At 45.7% G+C, this 24,486-nt stretch overlaps 1 protein-coding gene across 1 annotated transcript in view; it reads right to left on the reverse strand.

The window, feature by feature from the left end:
* RHBDD2 (rhomboid domain containing 2) overlaps positions 1 to 24,486 on the reverse strand; it is a 153,709-nt gene that overhangs the window by 54,203 nt on the left and 75,020 nt on the right. Inside the window, exon 3 of the mRNA XM_069614930.1 lies at positions 10,783 to 10,933. Coding sequence (XP_069471031.1) covers positions 10,783 to 10,933 — 151 coding nt within the window. The remainder of the gene's footprint in view (positions 1 to 10,782; positions 10,934 to 24,486) is intronic.

Genomic DNA, 24,486 nt, shown 5'->3' on the forward strand with positions numbered 1-24,486 from the left:
TCCTTTGACTAGTTGTTGTAGTTTCATGGTGATGAGTTGTTCAATTAGTGAGTTTTGGGAGTCGGCGTGGCGGTCTTCAAACCAGATGTTGAAGTCCCCCAGGATGATTAGGTGTTCGTGGTTGATGGCCAAGTTGGTGATGGCTTCTATGAAGTTGTCGACGAATGTTGCATCATATGTTGGTGTTCTGTATACCAGGATGAATGTGATGTTGGTTTTTGGGGTCGCTGTTAGGTGTATTACCATGGTTTCGCAGTTGAGGATGTTGAGTGGTTCGTCAGTTTTTATTTTCAGGTGTTCTTTGAATGCTATAGCGATGCCTCCTCCTTTTTTGTTTTTTCTGTTTGTTTGTAGGCATTTGAAGTTGGTCGGAAGGCAGCTTTGGCGTGTGATTTTGTAGTAGTCGTCTAGCTGTTTCTGTGATGAACAGGATGTCAATGCCGTTGTCGTTGAGTAGGTCGAAGATCTCTGTTGAGTGTTTTGACATGGATCTTGCGTTTATTAGATTGCAGTGAAGTTTGGAGGTGTTTGGTTTGGGTTTTGTCGAGGTCGTCTTCCGCTCGGTGTTGAGGTTTCCTTCTTGGTTGGCCACTTGTTGGGCTATGGGATTCGGGGTGTCAGCGTCTTCGAAGATGTTCTTCTAGGTTTTGTCTTGGGATTTTTGTGTTTTCATCGGGTTCGTCTTCCGGGGTTGTGGTTGTTGATTGGAAGTTCCTCTTGCTTTGGTGATGTAGGGGGTCATTGGGTCAGTGGTCTGTTTGTTGTTTGTCTTGGTCATCCTTCTACTTGCTTGTGTTAGGTTGATTGATGATGTTGCCTCTAATGTTGGGTTGGGTTGCCGTGGTGGCCCGTTGTCGGTGAGGTATGGAGTTAGGTAGTGGGATTTTTCTCTTTTCTTAGAGTTTCTTCGGCTTGTGTTCCTGTCTGTGGGGGTCCAGTTTATGGTGGTTGTTCTAGGTTGCTGCTCTGGCGTGTTTGTTCTTTCATCTCTTCATCTTTTCCTCGGAATGGGTTGTCTGCGCGGCATTGTAGGATTGAGAGTTGTTTAGTCTTTGTTTGGTGACATCTAGTTGGTGCTGCTTTGGTCTGGTTGTCTTGTGGTCTTGTGTTGTAGTGGCGGATGAGGGGTTGTCCGCTACTAGTTTGGGCTCCGTCTGTGGGTGGTATTCCGGCTGGAGTTGATGATTCATTCAGTCGCTGTCCTAGGAGGGGAGAGGGTGGTAAAGGTTATTAAGTTGGGTGTTATCAGTGGCTTTCTTTACCGTCCGTCTCCCTAAGTGTGGTTCACTGTGGTGGGCAGGCTGTGTGGGTTGGGAAGGGTATCTGCTGGTTGGAGGGTGGCTTGGACGGGCGTAGCTAGGACTTTTGCCTAGTGATGCGAGAGGCCCTAGTCAGAGTGACCCACCCCCGTAATTCTCTGGTGGTTTTTGTCTCACTTGAGAGTTTGCTAAATGTGCGAGTGAGCTAGATTTGAGACACCTGTATACTGGGAGGAGAGAGGCCTAGCAGTGCAGTTTGGGTTCACACAATGGAGTTTGGGCACAGAGGCCCTGCTATCAATGCAGTTTGGGTTCACACAATGCAATTTGGGCACAGAAGCCCTGCTAAGTTTGAGATACCTGTATGGTGGGAGAGAGGCCTAACAATGCAGTTTGGGATCACACAATCCAATTTGGGCACAGTATGGGAAAAAGGGATAATGTGTTGGATTTTTTAGGGGCTGGAGGAGCCGTTAAGGTTATTGGAGGATGCAGTTGTGATTACCTCACATTTTGCTTCTGGTCTCAATTTTTAAAAAAATAAATAAAATCAGTGAAAATTTAAAAAGGAAACATTTGGGTTTGAACAAAAAAAAAAATCAGGGGTGAAAGTACATAGAACGAAAATATGTAGTTTTTGGATACTGTACAGTTTTTCCAATTTCTTTCTGAAAAAGGGCCTAAATCTAATCAAATCTGGATAACCAATTTATTTTATTTATATAGCGTGATACAGAAGCCCGGAGGCATGAAAGCGCTTAGACAGGACGAACAAAACACTAAAATGTGTCAGCGACATCAAAGTTGTACATCAGTCAAGTAGTGCAAGGGCTTAATAAAAAGGGCAGTTTGCAACCCACGCTTGAAAACAGCTAGTGAAGTGCATGCTCTCAAATCGGGAGGCAGTGCATTCCAGTTATTGTGGGCTGCATGTGGATAGGATCCTTGGCCCACGCACGAAAGTCTGGCCCATGGTGTTTCCAGGGGTTACCAGACATTTCGTCGAAAAAAAAGGGTCGACAGGACAAATGGTCGACACCATTTGGTCGAAAACCAAATTGTCGAATTTTTGTTTTTGTATTTTCACTTTATTTTGTCGACCATTTGTCCTGTCGACCTTTTTTTTCCGACGAAATGTCCGGACACCGTTTCCAGGAGGAGGCAGACATTATTAGATCTTAATGCTCTTCGGACTGGTAACCACGAGATACTGTAGGACAGATACCTGGGCCCCTGCCAATATAAGCATCTATGTGTGATGCAATGTACTTGAAAAGAAATCCCTGCTACTAATGGGGAGCCATCGTAGAGCTTTGCTGGCTGCAAACACATGGTCGGATCTGTGCAGTCCTTCAGCAATGCATACAGCATTGTTCTAAATAACCTGCAGACGGGTAAATTCATCCTTGGCAATGCCTAGCAATAAATGTGAAAAATAATTCACTTTTGCCCCCATGATAGCTTGTGTGATAGTAGCGTAATTGGTGGGAGTTCAAAAAGGGGCTGAGAAGTTTCAAAGGTACGAAGTACCTGAGACAAGGCTATTAACTTGGGTTTTCATGGTAACCTCTTGATCCAGGGTGACTCCTCTGGTCTTAAACTCGAATTGGGTACTGAGGGCACAACCTGCAATGTCAAAGTGCCGATATTCTGGGCTTAGCATACGTAGTTGTGGTGTAGTGCCCATATCCATGAGCTCCGCCTTGGACTCATTGAGTGCAAGCCTATTAGGTCACATCCAGATTTGAATTGGCCCATAAATGGAGTTCAGGGTGGTAGAGTCAGTGATTTAATTCCCAGAGAGAGGAACAAGGCATTGTGTGTTGTCTGCATAATTGGCATAGATTATGCCTGCCTTGTCCAGTTGTTCGAATAAAGGGAGCATAAAGATATTAAACAGTGTAGGCGACACACACAAGCCTTGTGGAACCCCACATGTTACTGTGGAATCATCTGCCATAGCCTCCTTAAAGAAAACTTTGGCCTTGCGGGCTGATGGAAAGGATTTTAGCCACTCCGTAGCTGATGAAGAAAAACATGCTGTGCTACAAAGTCTATTCGCCAGTATAACATTGTCCACTAGATCAAATGCTGCGGATAGATCCAGTAGCACAAGCATTGCTGTGTTGCCTTTCTCAAAGATCTTGAATAGATTAGTTTTCCGGTCTAATAGAGTTGACTCAGTGCTATGAGCACGTCGAAACCCAGATTGTTTCTGTCCAGGGATATCATGATGGAAAAGAAACTCCTCAATTTGTAGATGGGCCACCTATTGTAGTATTTTTAATAGAATGGGTACATTGGTAATGGGCCGGTAGTTACTCGGCACATTAGGATCCAGGGAATATTTTTTGATCAAAGGAGAGATTGATGCCTGTTTCAATCAGTAAAAATGTGTAATCAGAGGGACAAGTTCAGGGGTGCATGACTTAACCATAAGGGGAGGACAGATGACAGTTTGTGGGCTTAAGTTTCCTTAGTACCTTTGCTAAATGTTGCTCAGTTACTGGATGAAACTTACATTTGGGAAAAGTCGTATTAATGCTTGGGGGCACCACCTTGAGCAGCAATATCTGTCTGAACATTTTTCATCTCATCTGTCTGGGCATTTTTAATGGTCATGCACCAAATCGAGTCTTTGATCACCTGCGAAAGAAGGGGGACAGTGGCCCTCCAGATTTTAGAATTCTGAAGAGCTCCTTAGAATTGGGGTATGCTCTCGCAATTCTATGATTGTAAAATAGTTTTTTGCATCAGATACAGCTGTTTTATGTGCCTTGACAGCAACAGAGATGGTAATGCTATCTTCAATGGAATTAGTTCTCTCCCATTGCTTCAGAGCATTGGTCTTGACTAAGATTATGGATGTCGGCTGAGTACCACTTTTTATTAGGCTGTATTTTCAACAGGCATCATTTCACTGGGGCTACACTGTTAACTGCGTACTTAAGTGCATTTAGATAAGCATTTGCCAACTCATCTACTGAGTTCAGATTGGGCAGATTGTCAATAATAGGTGAAATAAATGGGCCACGGCAGTGGGTGTTAACTTGCGAAGGTTTCTATATGAGACCCAGCACTTATTGGTGTTGGTATAGACCTGCTCCATTCAAGAAGGTGGTGGTCAGACCATGGCATTGAACAAGTTACTTACCTGTAATTATTTTTCTCTAGCATGGGTCTGGCATGGATTCACATGTTGATGGATATTCCCCTGTTGTCAGGCTGGGAATTCTCAGTAAAAGAAAAAACAGTTTCACTTTCACATTCAAACTGTATTGTTCCTCTAAACCAATCACTGTACTCTGGGTCATACTGCCCCCAGCCAATGACAGTCCTTGTTAGGAAAAATTTCATTTATGTGCAATTTTTCCTCCATTTATAGACCCCCCCCCCCCCCACAAAAAAGTTTCTTTTGTGCGTCTATCCTAACCTGACTTTTTCCAGTGGAGCCCAGCCTTCAGCTGAACTCCCCTGGGCTTTTGCTCGCTTGTTTTGGTGACATTGACACATCATTTAGGCTGTCAGTACTAGGAAACTATGTTTCCCTTAGACTTTGACTATGTTGACATTTCTTGGTAACTTTTTAACAGTGTACAATGTAGTACCGTGCGCTGGTGTCCCTTTTTGTTTTATGGCCCTAGACAACGGTGTACAAGTGTGCCTTGGACTAACAGGTGGCAGCAGTTACTTTTAATGTTTTACTTCTTTATACTGAGTTCAACCGCAGATCTTCTATTGGAAGTCCTCAATTTTGGTGCAAATCTAATCTTGGATAAGGGAAGAGGCTCTGCAGCCATTCCAGGTCGATCAACTGTGTTCTAACTGAACTACAGGAGTCGTCAAGTCTCCTACACAGAGAAATGGACTTGTGAAACCGCCTGGGACGCTTTGGAAGGTTTTGGCACCCTTCACCCTCTGCTGTCCCATCAGACCCCTGCTTTCTTCTTCAATCAAGAAGACCCGCCAAGGCGCTTCTTCCCTATGGAGTAGTGGGAATAACTACTCTCGCCGCTGTTAGGGAGAATTCTCGAAAATGTGCCAGTTCCCTCTACCTTAGAGACCCCCAGCAACTTTGCTGCATTTTGAGGACAAGATTTATTTTACCTGGGGAGAGTGAGCCTTTTTCCCCACTCTCTCATGTATTTTGATGTGAGTTTATAGACGGTTTCTTTTTTGTTATGGAAACCAACTACATAGGCATCTTCTTTTGTGTCACAAAGCATCTTCAGTGTAGTGCCATAGGGAAGTCTTTCACATTTCCCAAGGTTTAAATGCCTTCTCTGTGATCAACTGTTTCCCAGAACAGTGGAGCTATAAATGTCTAGACCCAGCACACCCAATCTTACAATAGAGTGCTGGAGGGGTTACATAGTATCCCCTATGTCTAGTTACTCATGTAACAGTCAAATGTTACCCTTTCCTCTCAGAATGGGTGGTGGCAGGGGTTTTACAATGAACTACCATGATATACCCCGACCGTGAACTGTTCGCAGCTCCGGTAACGTTAATTTGCGGGAGCCATGTTTTTCAAAATGGCGCCTGAGCCTCCTTTGTTAAAACAGTTCTCTGTCTTCTTTTTTCGCTATTTCTTTGTGGAAAGGTCCCTCGAGTTTCTTTGCGCGCCAAACCAGGTTTGGTCTCTTTGTTCATTCGCCTTTGGAGGGCTTCAAGAGTGAAACCAGCCTCTCACTCCAGAGTGTCTTGGGTAGGCAGGAAGTGAGGGAGGTGCCCGAAACACCCTGTGCTTAGTCTCCTAGGAGACCCAAATGCACTCTGTGGTGATTGGCTGGCCGACTGTCCAGCAAGGACAGCCACCCTGCTGGGTGAGTGGCAGCTAGGCTGGAATGAGTAGGAGAGAACTGAATAAAAAGGTGAGTCTCTTGGCTTGGAAGACAGAGTCAACCACTGGATAAAGGAACCAAAGAAGAGCTTGAAGAGAACGGCTGCTGAAACTCCTGGACCGTTGGTTTGCCCGGTGGAGCCCTGCTGCAGTTCTGAATCGACAGGTTTGCATCGACAAAGAAGCCCTGCAAAGGATGACTTTTCCCTTCGAGTTGGTAGGACCAATCAACTCCCAATTAAGCCACCTGGACACCCATCTCGGAGCTGGTTGCATTTCCCCCGAGTGCTGCAGGAAACCGTAGAGCCAGGGAAAGGGACACCAGATTGTGTGCGCTGCTTGTACGAAGCAGGACTGCCCAAGCCTGACCCCCCTCAGTTGAGTGCAGGACCTCATATTTGAGGAAAGTCCACCTTGACAGCCAGGAACCATGCTTATTGCTATTTGCTGTACCGCAAGGACCTGAAACGCGAAACAGCCACTGAAAGTAAAGTTTGCCGGTTGCCAGCTTGGACGGTGCCAATAAAATGCAGGAGTTCCCCGACGTCCTCCCTCTTGTCCCCACGACTGAGGCCCAGGAACAGTGAGATCTGCAGAGCTGTACAGGAACAGAAGTCTTCAGCTGCATCCTCTTCTTCTTTACCAAGGTACTGTAAAACTAGCCTGAGAGAACGTACCTCTTACTCTGGAAGTGCTTGAAACTTCTGCAACTCACAAGCCTAATCAGCTTGTGTTCCTACATTTGGTTCTTTTTCTCAAAGACTCCTAAGAACTTGTGCAAATACTTTTCCATTTACTTACCTGAAATGCTGCATCCTATACATAGACTTTTGCCTATTGACTTTGGCTTAGCCTATTGAATTGAATGACTCTTCTCTTGCTATCCGAAAGTATTTGCCCTGCTTAAGAATATTTGTAATTTCTTGTGTTCTAATAACCTTTTCCTTTGACAAACTATTGAGCGTATCCTGTATGCCAACAGTAAGGTATTAATGTCCCCAGTACCCTTGTTACTGAAGTCACCTGTGGCTGTAGGTTGTGTCTGTGGGCCATCCCAAAAGTGCCTGGTCTGATCCAGAAACTCAGTGTACAGTATTGAAGTATATTTGTGTGATAATATTCTATTGCTCCCTTCTGAAGAAAGCTTTATAACTGACTGATAAATACATTAATTGTTTATGCAAGAAACGTTGAGTGAAGAGTGTATTTGAATACATGCAACTGTGAATCTTTGTGTAACTCCACTACAGCTCACATTTCTCCTCTTGATATAAGCATGGCTGCTCAACACGCTACCAAAACTGTGTAGTACAAGCTTATACCAAAGGTTGGGTTGCCTATACCTGTAGTCATAGTTGTTTGTAGTGTTCCCAGAGGGTATCGCATTCAAACTTTGCCTAACAGCCGCTACTTACTTACCCACCGAACTAGCCCCTTCGGAAGTGTTCCTGGGCCATCCAGCGAACTGTGCAGCTCTATCTACCCCAGGGTAACCCGAAGCACTGCCAATAACTTGAGTGCAGACCCGAGACTTGGGACATTGCTTGCTTGTGGTCCCGTTAATTCTTCCGACAAATTTTGCAGGCCTCGCCCCTCTGGATCCCCAATAAGGAGAGTGCGTAATGCTGCCCGCATTCCTGCGTCACTACCTGGTGATGACGGTCGCTATAGTTCCCCTGCTGTTCTGCTCTCCTGTGGCCTGAAGCCAGCTGCACCAGAGATTTCTTCATACCTCCTTCAGAAGCTGTGAAAAGGCAACTGTCCTGTCACGTACGATCGTTCTCCACTGCAGCCGTTGAGAGCCAGAGTGCCGCAAAATTGCAGGACTAGCAACCTCGACTAAACAGGCGAATATTGGTCTGACTGTGCTGAGGGTCGGTGAGTACTTTTATAACTTACCAGTCGCCCCCTGGCACAGCCGAGTGTTTTAACGTACGCAGATCCCTTAAAGGTATTTGAACTTGGCTGGGTTAGCCTGCGTTCCCTAGCTATTCTCGCCATTTGAACACTGCTTTGCTGCTAACGGCAGGGCATACTCGAATAGTGGGAACTTATTCTTCCATCACCTCAAGCCCCTTCTTGACTTGCTGCAGCCCCTACAAGAAGACCTGCTTTTTGTTTATCTGCGCAATTGTGCATTTTTACGCACAACTGTACTGTTAAGCATAAGACTCCCCACTTCTTAGGGTTGGACTCGAAATGTGAAGCCATTAGTGAAGCACGTGCTTCACCAATGTAAACCAGACAACAAGCCCTATAAGACATTTCTTCCTATGAAGCGAGATTGTTCTATGCCTCGGTTTCTTATGTTAATATTTGCTTCCGGCAAGATGGGATGGAGGGCAACTCTAAGACAAACCAAGCAGTACAGGGAAAACGTTATTCCTTGGAATTCCAGAAGTCATTAGAGAGACCATTTTGCTATACTTCTAGCCCTGAAGAGCTTCTCCAGTGAGCTGGAGCAGAAATGTGCTTGTTCAGATCAACAATGTAGTGTTATGTTATGTCCACTTACAAAGTGCACTGTCACCCGAGGGCATTATGGCGCTAAGTAGCCAAGTGCTACATCAGCAGGCAGCAAGGGACACTCTGCAGGACCTTGGCAGACCTGGCAAACTAGCTTTGCACTTGACCAAAGTCATATTTTTGCATCCCTAGTCCAACCTATTTTACGGGAAAAGAAAATGTCAAAGCGGACACTTAGGATCTCCATCTCCCCACCCACCCCAGCACCACAAACCCAGGACCTGGCTCTGACCAGGGGCATCTTCAGAGACATATGCAGTGGAGAATCTGTATCTGGACTTGATGGCATCACCAGACAACTCACAGGGACACAAGAGGGTTTGATGATGGGTACCTGGTCTCTGCCTGGCCTCCGCGCTGGGCGCCTTTTCAACTTCTTTCCTTCAGTAGCTATTATCTAAAAACTGATGTCAAAGATTCAATGGGAGGAGGCTCTTATTGCTCTACTGGTTTAATGGGGTAGAGTTTTATGCAGAAGTGGCCCTAGCTATCCAGAATCTAGACGTCCTAACTCCTAAATGACAGCAGGCATCAGAGTTCTTGCTCTTCCTGGTGCACAAAATATGGTTCTTTCTGCTGTGTTGTGAGCCCTTTAAGAAAATTCAATTTCTTCATGATGGATTCCATACACGAGGTTGGCATTTTCGACTCAGAGAAACATCGTGCTGCTATAAGAGCTTTTAGAGAGGCCACAGTCAAAGTTGCAAAGACAGAGCATCAGCTTTCCTTTCCCCTTGTCTTTCAAGGGTGTTTCTTCCTTTCTGGGATCTTCTTTTACTCTTGAATGCCCTACAAATTGCTCCATGTATCCATATGTAAGATATTCCTCTAAAATTGCTACTTAGTAAGGTACATTTTTTAGTGGCCAGGACTTCTGCCAGAAGTCTGAGGGAGCTGGGGGCTTTGCTCCACGCTTCCCTTTTAAGGAGGGTGTCTGCGTAATACCTTCTTGTTTACTTCTAAGTTTGCAACACCATTTCCTGGGCTACAGAAGATCATTCTAGCCCCTTTTCCCATTGTTTGCAACTTTCGGTCCTGCTCTTCAGGGACTTGAACTGTCTATGGCTATCCTAAGTTGTAGATGGATTGAGACGTTAATCTCAACGGCATAACAAGCTTGTCAATGTGCTTTCTCAGGTGGGAGTGCAGGGATGGTCAATCAGAGGGGTTGCAACCTAATCGGTAGAAATGAATCATACGCGTCAGGCAGCCATGTGGGCTTCCCAGACTAAATGTATTCTGTACTACAAGCTACAAACGGAAATTGCTCCTACTGGGGCTTTGAGCGCTGGAGTTCTCAGTGCAGCCACTGAATCGAGCAACTTCACATTTGAATATATTTGTTTGTTCTGCAAACCTGAGTTGTGTGATTTGTGGTTCAAAGCCTATGGCTTCCCATACCCTCACTTGGTTAGTATTGGTTTGAGAATTATTGGATGAGGAGGTAATGCCTCAATTACTTATAGGTAATCTTCATGACTCTGAGCCAGTTCCTTACTTATCGGAGTCCTCGTCCCTAACTCATGTTCTGAGCTTTGCTTGGGACTGTCTCCAGTCAAGATCAAGATACAATCAGAAGGAGCTGCCGTACCACAGACAGTGGAAAGCAAATCCGTTTATTTATATGGTAGCTTGCCAGCAGAGGTCTGCGGAGTGAGTCTGATCCCTCAATTTGTAAGGACTGTGACGAGTAAGAAAGAATCAGAATCATGGTAATTGGAGCATTACCACCATCTTGAATGTACTCCGACTTATCTGGAACCTTTAGAAATGCTATCAACTCTAAAACCATACATTTGCCACAAAGTATTTTGATAAAAAAACATACATTTGCCACAAAGTATTTTGATAAAACTAGAGATCTTTTACTTTACAAGTGCCCCACCAGCTTGTAAGTCTTGTGTAGACCATATGCAAATGAACTCATGACAACATTTGAATTGCGACAGACAATTTCTTAGAATCAATAGAGGTTGTGCTTCTTATTTTCAGTTGTGAAGGCTAAGGGATAGTCCTCTGCAATGCTTCCTTTTCCCAGTCCCCTCTCATACGTCTCTACCAGTCCTCCTTCAAATTCCCTACAAGTGACTCAGAAACAGTGAAGACCAAACATGAATTAGCAACACTGGCTGTGAGAAACAAAGTTAGACTTACTTTCTATTTTGAGAGGCCCTCCTTTCTGCTGTCGAGCCAGGTACATACTTTACAGCTGGTATCCTTCTCATCACATTGAAGGGGAACTTCTGGTCGAGCTTTGTAACCACTGGCTCCGAAAGATCCAGGAAAGAACATCCACCCAGGCCATCTGAATGCAATCACACATTAAGGAAATCAACAGTTATATGGGAAAACAAGCTTTCTGGAGGTGGGCTGCCCACTGCTGGAATCTGGAGAGTTCATCTGAATCCCCCAGTGATACCACAATTCTGGGGCACTTAGTGTAACAGGCCAACAGTAATGATGAAACTCATCTAATTATTCCTAAAGTAGGAAATATTTAGGGTGGCTCAGTCACTACCACACTTTCATAAACAAAACATTCCCCATCAGGGTCTCTGCGTCAATTTTACGCTAAAGTAGCTCAAGCCGCTGCCTTATGTACAGCTGTTACAACTGTCTCCATAACTCCTATACCCCTCAACGGGTGATGCAGAATGTGCTGTACATGTTAATTGCAGTGCTGGTTGGTTAGTAATGAACATCAGACGTGTGTGCAAAGTCTTCGCTTTTTTCATGCCACCCTCCCCAAGTCTATTCTACAATGTGGTGCCTAGAAAGGCCTGTCTCAAAGTCTAATACCACATCCTCCACAGTTAACTGGAGGTGGGGGTGGCGATGGTGGTCCCACCAAAAGCACACGTTACACCTAAATGTACCACTTTATGCTGTACACATTCAGTCACATTGCCCAGGTTGCATTTACCCATCTTTGCCAAAAGTGGGGTTCAAGCATTGGCAGCCCAGAATCTGAACCCTTGGGACTGTTGAAAGGTTTAGTGGCAGATGCTGCTGCCTGGCCATTTCAAACCAACAGGAATATTTGCTTATGGTAAAAAGTTCAGAGTAAAGCATGCTAATAAATGATAAGTAGATGTTGGGAAGTTACAGACTGTTTGGATGCTGGAGTTTGAAACAATTCACTTAACATACTTGGGTTTGACACCAAACAAAAAATGGTCAGGGTACCAAATTGAGTTTGATTTTTTACTCAAAATACTTAGATACACAACATACGCATCAAAAGACAAACTAAATGGTTTCAAAATCAAAAATTAGAAGGTTGGAGTAAATGAGTGTGAATGTTATAATCCCATTAGATGTTTTTAAACAAGCAGGACAAAAGCAGATCGGAGATGTAACAATTTAAGCCCCAACATAAAAATGCAGCTCAAAGTCAAGGCCCAGGAACCGTTTGGCAGATGAGGCAGTCCAGCACTGCAGACATTAGAAGACATTTAACAATGCGACGGAACAGAATAGGGTGATGGGTAAGATCAGGGGTCATCCAGTCAGCAATATACACCAACTAACTACACCAGGTTTTCAGGATAACCAGTAACTCTGTAAATTACTTGCATTTCGAGCCACTGAACAGGACTTGTGTGTCAGATTTACCTCGAGTTCTGGGTTTCTGCGTAAGGCAGAGTAAAGGTTACTCCCCACTTCATGCAGCAATGACAACTTGAATAGTACCCAGGGGGGGGGAGTGTGATGCAATTAGTACATTTTAAAGAATATTTATTCAGCAACACTGGTCGAAACTACTAGCCGCAGAGTGAACTAATCAAACTGGCCCAAAATGGCCAACAAAGTGGCCCACTTTGGACAAAAAAAACTGACCCACAACAGCATTGTGTGTTTTTGGTTCGGCCATGGGCTCATTGCCCCCAGTCCGAGCCACGCGCATGACTGCTAGGAGTAGATCTGCCCCCTTGTTTTTGAGGAGTGTTAATGTGGGTTAGCAGTGTCTGAGCAGCAGCAAGTCAGCCATTTATCCTCAGAACGAGTGACATTTTGAATGGGCCATTCCTAAATTATATGTATCTCAGCAACAAGGCTTCAAGCGAGTGTTGATGGCTGGGCCTTGTGGTGCTTCAAAGAACAAACCCACAGAATGGTAAAAAGAATCCAAATTAAGTTTGTTTGAATCAATTAGTTATTTTTTGGGTCAGAAGCGAACTCTGCGAGAGAGCGCTCTGGATCGAGCCCAGGGTGGATCCACCAGAGGAAGACCATGCCTGGACAGGACTGCCGGATAGGTGGACCAGGGAAGCCTACGGTCCCTGGAGCCCCAGCACACAAACCCTAAAAGTGCTAGTTCTTGAGCTGCAGCAGAGGCAGAAGTCCTACCAGGATATAAATAGCTCCTTGTGAGCCACAGAGAGGTGAGGGTTGATCTATGGAGAGGACATACAGTGAACAGCACTGCTGATCACTAGCCAGAATAATTCTCTCTGTGGCCAAGACAAGTGCCTTAGGAAGCCAGAGTCAAGAGAAGAAAAGGTACAAGGGAGATGCTCCCACCTAGGCACAGAGATCGGTAGCGCACATGCTCAGGCTAGAATGTCCATAGCCACAGCAGGAAGCCTGGCAACGGACCATGATTTAGTTGCTCTCATCAGGCAGAATCACGGGCGAGCAATTAGAGAAAACCAAAGTCTCTCTCTTTCCAAGATCTCGGGCTACAACAGGCCCTATATGTTACTGGAACTGGAAATTAGAACCTACTCCTAAAATCGGGACCTCAAAGAAATGCTCGAGTTACACAACACTTCTACGTAAAGGCCAAGTGAACCGCAAGACTAGGGACAGTTCCTTATTCATAGTTTTGTTTTGCCCAGCGGAGTACCATCTCGATTATATAGAAATTGGAGAAACACTTTTTCCTCGTATTGAAGGGAATATGGGGGAGGGGGAGCTGGGAGGGGAGAGGCAAGGGCCTGGCAGAGGAGGCATTCCACATACCTATCATGAAGTGTCCCATAAGATCTCGGCAGACTCTTGATCCCCTTGCTTGATGCCCTATAAAATCTGTATGCAAATGTGCCCAAAACATGCCTCTTGCACCCATCAGCTGAGCGGTAGGTGACCTACGATAAAAGGACGGTAGTTGCATAGCTGGGTGATCAGCAAAGAGAAGTGTTATGTTCTGAGTTACTCATGTAATGAGTTCCCTTTAATTATACTCCACAATAGTATGTATCAGCGTCATGTTCCGAGTTCCCTGTACCACATTCCACAATAGATTGGATTAGTGTCATTTAGAGTGCTTGGTATGAAAGGTTGACTGTTAGTATGTCAGCAGCACAGGCTGTGGCTCTGTGGGCTTCAATAAGGAACCAAGAGTCATCTTTTCAATGGGGGCGAGGATCTAGGCATTTTGAAGCCCACAGAGCACAAGAACAGCAGCTGCCAGTCACAGAGAAGGCGGTGGGACCAAGAGGACAGCATTGATGGAAAAAAGAGAAGTGAAGGAGAGGGGGGAAGGTGGGTGGTTCCAACAGAGCGCCCAAGGAAATGTGGTCCCAACAGAGCGCCCAAGGAAATGTGGTCCCAACAGAGCGCCAGGTAAACCCTTCCACCGAAGGAAGGTGTGCAGCAAGGAAACAGAAAATTAGTCGTGTGCGGGAAGACAGAGCGTGCGACTCGATGGGCACACAGCCTGTTCAGAGTAAAGGACCCACACAAGCCAAGAGAAACATTGCCAAGGGAACGGAGAGTCCCGGAAGGACACACAAAGTGCTGAAAGCCGAAATAACAGAAACAGCACAGCGTGCAGTGGCCAGCAAATCCGCAAATTAGCACAGCGATTACTAGCAACAAAGGAAAGTTTGATATACCATTGAGTCAACTCAGAGTGAAACAAATATTAAAAGAACCAGCATATTAAAAAAAACACCAGAAGAAAAATAAATGTGCAATCCTGAACAATAAGTAAGCACAACAACTTGCACGGGGAGTTCTGATATGGATTGCCCCCTCCATTCCCATCAACCTAACATACACTAATATCGATAACGAAGGGAGGATGGCCTTGCTCAGAGGCACCATTGAAGGCAGAGAATTCTGCCTAGTGAACACTTATGCCCCTAACCACGATGCGACGATCTTCTTCCGTTCGTTATACACCCGGCTCAGTCCGGACAGAGACGGCACGTTCATATGGGGTGGGGATCACAATTGACCCTTGATCCACGCATGGACAGATCAGATAGCAAACATACCCGCCCTTCCCCTCCCGCTAAAATATTGAAAGCCCTTTTACATCAATACGCCTTACTAGACCTCTGGAGGACTCGGCACCCGGAAGGCAGAGTCTACTCCTTCTACTCACCTCCACATGCGGTACACACCAGAATTGACAGTTTACTGGTGAGCGAAGAACACTTAGACACATTTGAAGATACGCAATACCTTGCCAGAGTACTGTCGGATCACTCCCCCATAGTAACCTCTTGGACAATAATGGCACCCCGACCCCCCATACCCACATGGAGACTCAGAGGCGAAGCACTGCTAGATAAGGCATTTCAGGAACAGATCAGACAATGCACGGTAAACTATTGGCAGACGAACATGGACAGCGTCCAGCACGTCCGCACGGCATGGGAAGCTTACAAAGTAGTGATCAGAGGGGAGATGATAGCCATCACAGGGGGAGCCCAAAAATCTATCACAGCTAAGTTGGCTAGCGCCGAAGATGAGCTGAAGCACCTAGAATCTATAGCCTCCTCTAACCCTGCCCACGTACACAAAATAATCGAACTAAAGAAGGCCTGCCTACAACACTGGGAGGCCCTCGGGAGACTCAGCTACACCAAGTACATCGAAAGGAACCACGCCCTCGGTGATAAACCGGGCAAATTACTAGCATGGCTTTGCAAGCGGGAAACCCCCAGAATACCCATCTGCCGCATACGCGACGATAACGGCATAGACGCGCACACACAAGCCGTCATAAACCATACATTCGCGGGGTTTTACCAGGCCCTCTACACCGACTCCCCACCGCCCACAGACACTGAAATAGAGGATGCACTGGACATCATTAGATTACCACACCTTGAGGAACATGCGGCTGAGTCCCTGGAAGGGCCAATAAACCCTGAAGAGGTTGCAGTGGTCATTAGAACGCTTCCCTCTGGGAAGGCACCGGGCCCGGATGGACTCCCAGGCGAGTTCTACAAGGCCTATGAAGACGAACTGGCCCCGCTGCTCTCTCAAGTCTTCAATGAGGCATACGATACAGGTCAACTACCCAGCACCATGAGGGAGGCGACCATTATACCACTCTTAAAACCCGACAAAGACGGCCCAGAGTGCGGCTCATATAGGCCCCTGTCCTTATTAAACACAGATAGTAAGGTTCTCGCGGCAATCCTGGCCATGAGGTTACGTAGAGTCATCCCGACACTCATCCACCAAGACCAGACGGCATATGTGCCCGGCAGAACCATCACAGAAAACCTACGCAGACTGCACCATGTCATCTACAGCATCGAAGGCAGACGGACACAATGCGCAGTGGCGTCCTTGGACGCCTCCAAAGCGTTCGACTCAGTTCGCTGGAAATGGCTCCTGGCTACCATGTCCAAGCTGGGGTTAGGGCCTAGCTACATTAAGTGGGTCACACTCCTCTACACCAACCCGGAGGCCAGAGTACGCACCAACAACACCTTCTCACACAAATGGGAGCTTTCTCGAGGAACCAGGCAAGGTTGCCCCCTATCACCCATGCTGTATATCATGGCTATAGAGCCAGTGGCAGCATACCTGAGACAACAATATGGAGATGGGGGCATAATGGTAGACGGGGTGAACCATGTGATTTCTATGTACGCCGACGATATGCTCCTCTACCTAACCAACCCTACACACATGCTGCCCTACATACTAGAAACCTTAGACAGGTTCCACAGATATACGGGGATCCAGATCAATCATAATAAATCCTGCCTATTCCCCCTAGCCGCCTTGAGCGGAGTAGCGACCGATAAGCTTCCCAAACTAGCCCTGAAATGGGAACCCTCCTCCTTTAAGTACCTGGGCATTGAGGTGCATAGAGACCCCAAGACAGAGCACGTGCTGAATACAGTAAGGGCAAAGGAAGGTCTGGCAAGATCAATGGAATTCTGGAGCAAGCTACCACTGTCGGTGGCGGGCAGAGTGGGCCTACTAAAAATGGTAGCGTTGCCCAGACTCCTATACTTCTTCACCAACGTACCATATAACATACCACGACAATTCTTCACTGAACTACATAGGCTGTGCAGGACGTTTTTGTGGCAAGATGGAAGGCGCAGTCGCCCTGGAAACGATGCAGAGACCGTATGACAGGGGGGGCCTCAGGGTACCTAACTTCGAACTGTATTACCTTGCTGGACAATTGAAGCATGTGATACAATGGATGGCCGACGAGGCCACTACAGACACTCGCCTGCTGCAACCAGGAGTCACGCAACTGCTCCTCAGGGATCTGCTATGGTCTGAACCCAGAACCAAACAACCTCACTCGTACCTGATCCTCCTGGGTATCCAGATATGGAGAAGGGCCTGCAGGGCCGCATTGCTCCCGGACCCCTACTCTCCACAGATCCCAATAACTGCCATCATGACTAACAGACCGGGAAGCCAAAGGATAATAAGAGACACTTGGGAACCTTGCGGCATTGCCACCCTGGGCGACCTGGTGGACGACCAAGGAATCTTAAATTTCACAGAGCTACACGAAGTCTCTGGAGTCCACACCGGACAGTTCTTACTACACAATGCAGTGGTCAAGAGACTAGCAGCTCGCTGGCCCACAATGGAGAACTTGAACACCGGACACGAAAACATAGAGAGCCTGCTCGGGGCGGCGGAGGGAGGCCACGAGACCTCCAGAATATATGACACATTGCTAGACAGCGTCACCCAGCAAAGCCTTAAGTGCAAGGAAATGTGGGAACAAGAACTTGGATCGCAATTTGAAGACAAGAATGGGAGGCCATAATGGTATACCACAAGAAGGTATCCAGGAACGCCAGGTTCCAACTCATCCAATTTTACATTACGAACAGAGCGTATCTCACGCCAGACATCATTTCCAGATTTAGTGGAGCCGTGAGTACGGGATGCCCTAAATGCAACGAATCCCACGCAGTGATGACACACATGTTCTGGGGATGCCCCGCCATACAGTCCTTCTGGGCCCAGGTCAAAACTAAGGTGGCCGAGGCGAACATCACCCTGAAGGTCCACACGCCACAAGCATGTATCCTTGGTAGATACCCCAGAAGTAAGAAGAACAGACCACTCAATAAACTAAAAGACCTAATGTATATGCTGGCAAAGAGACGCATTGCCATGAACTGGAAGCGCCCGCAGGCCCCCTGCCTGCTAACATGGTGGGAAGACCTTCGCAAATGGACGAATGCCGAAACTGCGGCTTGGGAGATGGCCCAGCGCCAACAAAGACAGGACACCTCAGACGACCTCCTACAATGGGTGGAGCTAACTGTTACATTGTTCAACCCCAATGCAGAAAGCTCCTCTGGCAACGACACAATTGACTCACAACAATCACAAAGCTGAACTTGTGGTGCATCACGTTTGGGTCCGGACAGTTGGGATTGGGGGGAGGGAGGGTGGGGCGGTTGTAACTGCACTTTGTTTTGGTGTGTAACCATGTTATTGGCACAATGTAAACAATAAAAACAGATTTAAAAACAAAAAAAAAAAGTAAGCACAACAACTATGGCCACAGAAAGGATTCCCCCGCCAACACCTTGCCTAGCAGAACCAGGAAACCTCCCCCAATAAGGTGGGAAAGGTGGAAAAGAACGTTTGACACTTACCTGTTTGCAATGGGAGAAGGAGGGGCACATTTTCCCCTGCAAGGAAACATGCTTTGCTACTACCTAACTTGGGAATTGAAGGACGTTGTGTATTTGAAGGCCTGACAGAACCCACAACTGGAGGTTCGGGTGATTTGGTTGACTTCACAAAAGCAGTCAGGATGTTAAAAGAGCTAAAAAGGAATATAACATTGGAGAGGCATACATTTGTCCAGAGACAAGAGTTTGCAGAACCAGTGGAGGGTTATGTGGCTGCCCTACGCACCCTCAGTCACTTGTGAATTTGGAAAATGGACAAATTCTCTAATCCGAGATCAGTTAGTGAGGTGCACAAACAATGTTAAAATTCAAGAGAAATTATTGGCAAAAGATCTGTCACTTGAACAAGCAGTGGAGCTTACTCGCAGCATTGAAAAAAACCACTCACTACATAAGAGATACGATAGCAAGGAGGGAGCAAGATTTGTGCTCTGAGAAACAGAAGAAGCAACGAAGGAAGGAAAGAACTACATTGTTTCATGTGGTTACAATGGACATGTGTTCTCAAGCCTATTCTGCCCAGCGTGGAATGCATTTTGCATAAAATGTAAACGCAAAGGACACTTTGCCAAAGTGTTCAAGGAAGGAACAGTGAATGCCATTGAACAAACACCAACCAAGCCAGAACAAGAAGTGGCACAACTGTCCTTGACGGAAAACAAAAACATGAATGTCCGACATGTATTTGAAATCTCAGGTCTGGGTGGAGGAAACAAAGGTCCTCCAGATGAGTTTTGCATCAATGGGAAATCATTAATGATGAAGGTGGACAGTGCTTCCCCTTCGGACAATTGTCTCTGGCGAAACCTTCACGAATGTCGTTGGCTTAAGAATAACAAGACCTATTGGAACATGAAATTCGACCACATGGTTCTGTGAAGTTGAAATATGAATGTTGGGGAAACTCAATGCGGAAATAGAATGTAAAGGCCGTAATTGCACAGCAGAAGTGTTTGTAGCAGAAAAAAGATCATCCCTATTAGGATGGAACAAACAAGCAAACCTTGGTATTCGCATTTCAGCAAATTCACATGAACCAATAGCAATCGCACAGGTCCAAGACAAATGGGACAGCGAATTCCCAGATGTTTTCCCGGAGGAGTTGGGAGAACTCTAAGACTTAGAACACTGCATAAAACAAAGCAGACGCCAATCAACTAACACACAAAGTACGTCCTGTACCGGACCACTTGCAAGAAAAACTGAAGGAAGAATTGGACACGTTACTACAAAAGGGCGTTATTGAAAGAGTAGAAGCAACAGAGTGGTTGTTTCCAGTGGTACTGGTGGCCAAGCAAAAATGGGAATTTGAGACTCTGTAGATCTCAGGGATTTGAACAAAAATATTCTAGTAGATTGACATCCCCTGCCAGTGATCTCAGAGGCCTTAGCGCTTCTTAAAGATGCTAAGGAATTTACAGTGATTGATCTTTCTACAGAGTATCATCAGGTACAATTAGCACAATCTTGCTGAGAACTTACATCATGTATTACACCTGAAGGAACCTTCAAATACTGCAGGATGCCATTTGGTTTGGCTTCAGCGGCCGCTGTGTTCCAGAGGGTAATGGAAACGGTTTTTGAGGGTGTAAACAACATCATAATATTCCAGGAGGACATTTTGGTATATGCACCGTCAGTGGAGGAACATGACACGAGGGTGAGAGAAGTACTACACAGACTAAAAGAGGCAGGATTAACTGTTCAGAGAAGCATATGCAAAATTGGAGTACAAACTGTGGAATATTCAGGACATTACATTTCGGCGGAAGGGATTATTCCAAAGCACAGGGTGGTTGAGGCAACCAGGTCGGCTCTAGAATCTAAAGACAAGGAACCGTTGCTTTTGTTCCTGGGATTATCAGAGTACTAGCACAAATTTGTTGAAAACTTTGCAATTTTGTCCACACCCCTCAGATTGTTACTCACAAAAGGTGTCAAGTCCACATGGAGTAGCATTTGAAAAAAAATCAAAAAATATATCTAATGCTGGTTCGTTGGTAACATTTCCAGCTAAAATTAGCACAATCCTGAATGTTGATGCTAGCATTTTAGTATTAGGAGCCTCATTGACCCAAAGGGATGGAAGTGGGGGAGGAACGAGTGATGGCATTTGCCCCTCGGCCTCAGAGACTCAGAAGCTAATTACTCGGTTGTGGAGTGGGAAACATTAGTGGTTTTCTGGGCAATACCACACTTTCAATTTTTCCTTTGGGGTCAAAATGTGTGGTGAGGTCGGACCACAAACCATTAGTCCAGATGATGGCCAAAGATGGGATGGAGTAAAGGTTCTCCAAGGATATCAAGATGGTTGTTAGGCATGCAAGGGCATGATCTCTGTGTCTGTTACCTACCAGGTAAGAGAAATTCAGTAGCAGATTGTCTTTCGAGAATGCCTGTAGAGTCAATGGTGCAAGAAGGTGGTCATCATGTGGGTGGGTCAATAGTGACGAGCATTGAAGGAGCAGCAATATGTGAAGACGAATGGTAAAATGCAACAAAAGATGACATTGGGCCTCATTGCAAGTATGGCGGTAAGGCAACAAAGGCACTGGTATCGCTACCGGCACTGTTGCTAGCAGAACATGATGGTAGCGGTACCTGTGCTACCACCCTCCCCATTCCCGGGCCTGGCACCCGCGAAAGGGCAATTACTGGGTCCAGCTGGGCCGGACTAGCCTGGTAATTGCCCATTTGCGGGTCCAAGACCCGATGCGAGTTTGGTGGTAGCCTTGCCGGGCTACTTTCAACCTCGTAATTAGGCCCAATGTGTTGAAATCCGTTATAGAGTGGACATTCATTGGATGGCCCGGCAGGGATGAGCTAGATAGGATGTTTTAACATTTCTTTGAAGTATAAGATGAATTATCCTTGGAAGGAACTAAAATAAGGAGGGGAGTGAAGTTTGTGCCTCCAGAAAATTTAAGGAAAGGAAAATGTTGGACGAACTGGTGCATCAAGGTCACTTAGGAGTAAATAGCACAAAAAGATGATTACGTTAGAGTTATTGGTGGCCAGCTATGGACAGATTAATAGAAAGGGAAGTAAGTGACTGTAGTGTGTGCCTTGAGAGACAAAAGCAAGGTTGTGCGGGAGACTCCTTTAATCCCAGTAGAAGTACCCCCCCCCAACCTTGGCAAGTAGTGGCGGTGGATGTAATGGGTCCCACTCAGGGTTTGGAGGACTATACCACATTTTTGCTTGTGATGGTAGATTACCACTGCAGATGGGTGGAGTGGACATGTGTGAGAGCGCCCACCACAAGTGAACTAATAAGATTCTTAGAAAATGTTTTCTTTAGAGAAGGGTTTCCAAGCACGCTAGTAACAGATAATGGAGTGCAATGTAAGTCTGAAATGAGGAGGATGTGTGTGCGAGTACAGTATCAAACATGTGAAGACAGCTCTATATCACCCCAGGAAAAATGGCTTAGTGGAGAGGGTGAATAGATTCATCAAAGGAGGAATTAAATTTGCGTTGAGAGCGGCTTTACCATGGAAGGTAGTACTGAGACAATTGGTTTGGGGTTATTGCACCACACAACATACAGTAATGAAAATGTTTCCGTTTTATTGAAGGGACGTGAGCCAGGGACCAAAGTGTGTCCAGGTTGGATGGAGTGGCAACACCTGTGTGGGTGGATCGTGAAGAGGTAATGAAAGTTATTCAAAGAAGACAAGAACATTATTTTAAAAAAATAAGTGTTTTATAACTCGCATGGGGTGTAAGATCATAAATGGTCAGTTGGAGACATGGTTGGGATAAAAAAATCCTTGCATGGGACCAAAATGTCTGGAAAGCAAGTTTTTGGGGCGGAAGAAAATGGCTGCTGTAAAAGAAGGCGTGGTGATTGTTGAAGGAGGTGAAGTATGATCCAAAGGCAGGCTGGGCCGTACAAGGAGGTGGGGAGTAGTGATGGGAATGAAGTGATAGGCTTGGAAATTAATAATGCTCCAGGACAGGAGTCTGATGTTAGAGTTCTGGTTGGAACCAGGATAAGTTAGAAAGAAGAACCCCAAACCACTTGAGAGATTTCATTCAATAGCCCATTGTTTCTGTCGTTTACATATTGGGGAAAAACCACGCATGTTTTGGTTGTTTACATTGTGGGGAAACTTCACAAATGTTAACATTTTCAATACTTTATCATAGGGTGCTTCATCATTATGCACTAGTTAATCATTAACTTACAAATTAAATTAGGATTCTGTGAAGGGGAAGATGTGTAATGTCCTGAGCTACTCATGTTATGAGTTCCCTGTAAATCATACTCCACAATAGAATGCATCAGTGTCATGTTCCGGGTTCCCTGGCCCACATTCACAATAGAATGCATTAGTGTCATTTAGAGTGCTTGGTTTGAAGTCAGCAGCACAGGCTGTGGCTCTGTGGGCTTCAATAAAGGAGCTTGCTTGACTCACCAAGTATCATCTTTTCAAGAAGGCTTCCTACTATTAAGTACACATGTAATTCAGAGAGCTCAATTAAGAAGAAAGCTGGTAAAGGAACAGTAGTAACTAGTAGTAAGGTGACAAAGAACAAAGACATTTTAAAACACGATTCAAATGGAAACGAACACAACTGTAAATCAATGGAAAGAAAGAAGAGTGCAAAAACCTTAACAGTGTGAGGGAGACAAACGGAACAAAAGGAAGAGGAAAGTTAAACAGATTTTAAACTGAGAATCGCATGTGCTGGAAGCCAAGTGCAAGCAAAATCACCGTTTGCGATGTGGCAGTAAAGAAGCTTGCAGTGAGAATTGAACATATCATGTAAATACGCTTGAGAAACAAAGGCTTTGGCAGACATGTGCCCCGTGTACATGATGCAGATTAAGATCATAAGGAGATCCAATAGACATGGGAGGAAAAGGGATGGAAGATGCGAGACCGACTGGAAGAAATTTTAGTTTTGGATGGATAACGTTAATCTGGTTGCTTGTAGGAATCGCCCACCCCCCAACACCCCCAACAATTCTCCCCTTCCCCGCACGTGCACGTTCTGAATGACACAACGCCTAGCAAGATCGTTGCTTCGTCCTTCCTCTGTTTCCCCCTCCGTGTCTTCTTGTGCCTAGAAACACTTGTGTACAGGCGCGTTATAAATGCCACATCATATCATATTGTCAGCACTTTTCAAATCGAAGAAGAGTAAGAAATAGGAGGAAATTCACCTGTTTGTAGCGCAAAGGTGCCCTTTGGGAGCAAGCTGTGCTTTAGGAATAGAAACTAAACTAAGCTAAAAAAAAAAAATCAAAAGAAATCAACCTAAGGGGAAATCATCATGTTTTTATGCTACTCCATCGAGTCTTATTTTAAACTGCTGACAGTGTAGAAAAGAGCGGTCTGTGAAGCAGAGGGAAAGAGACAACACAATGCGTTATATTGTATGTTACATGTGAACGCTTTAGTCAAGAGCGGAGGAGAGAGGCGCGGAAAAGTGGATAATGCAGAACCACAAAAATGTACAAGTGCACGCAAAGGGTCCGCAGTGTAGAGCATAGGCCCCGGGGTCCTCAATCCGTAGGGTTAAAAAGGGTGACCCAGACGATACTGGGTGTGGCTGGACTTTACTGTGTAAGGTGTGCTGCAGAGAACGCAGCATGGGAGTGCCACCAGCATTGGGTCATGAGAACTTGAAGCGAATCGCAATAGACAGAAAAAAGAAAATCATATTTGGGCTGCAGTGGATATCTGGGAGACGGGAAAGTTTGTTGTGGCGTTAGGGTTTGAAACTTGCCAAAAGCAGACATCACTGAATCAAGGTTTGCTGGCACGGCAGGCTTCAACTCTTCTGCAGTGCCGCATGGATGCCATTGCCCGCCATTTGTGATGAGCCCACTCATGTGAACTTTTACTCCAGTAGTTCTCGGTTTGGACAGCTAGAACTTTTAGGTCTTTTTGGAAATCACACAACTCAAACTGAGGTCTTACAATGGTATTTAAAGGTTTGGCCACAAAGGCTGCACACTCACTTCGTTCTC

This window comes from Ambystoma mexicanum, chromosome 9 (genome assembly GCF_040938575.1).
Source record: "Ambystoma mexicanum isolate Mex_15411 chromosome 9, UKY_AmexF1_1, whole genome shotgun sequence".
In the NCBI taxonomy this organism is placed as follows: domain Eukaryota; kingdom Metazoa; phylum Chordata; class Amphibia; order Caudata; family Ambystomatidae; genus Ambystoma; species Ambystoma mexicanum.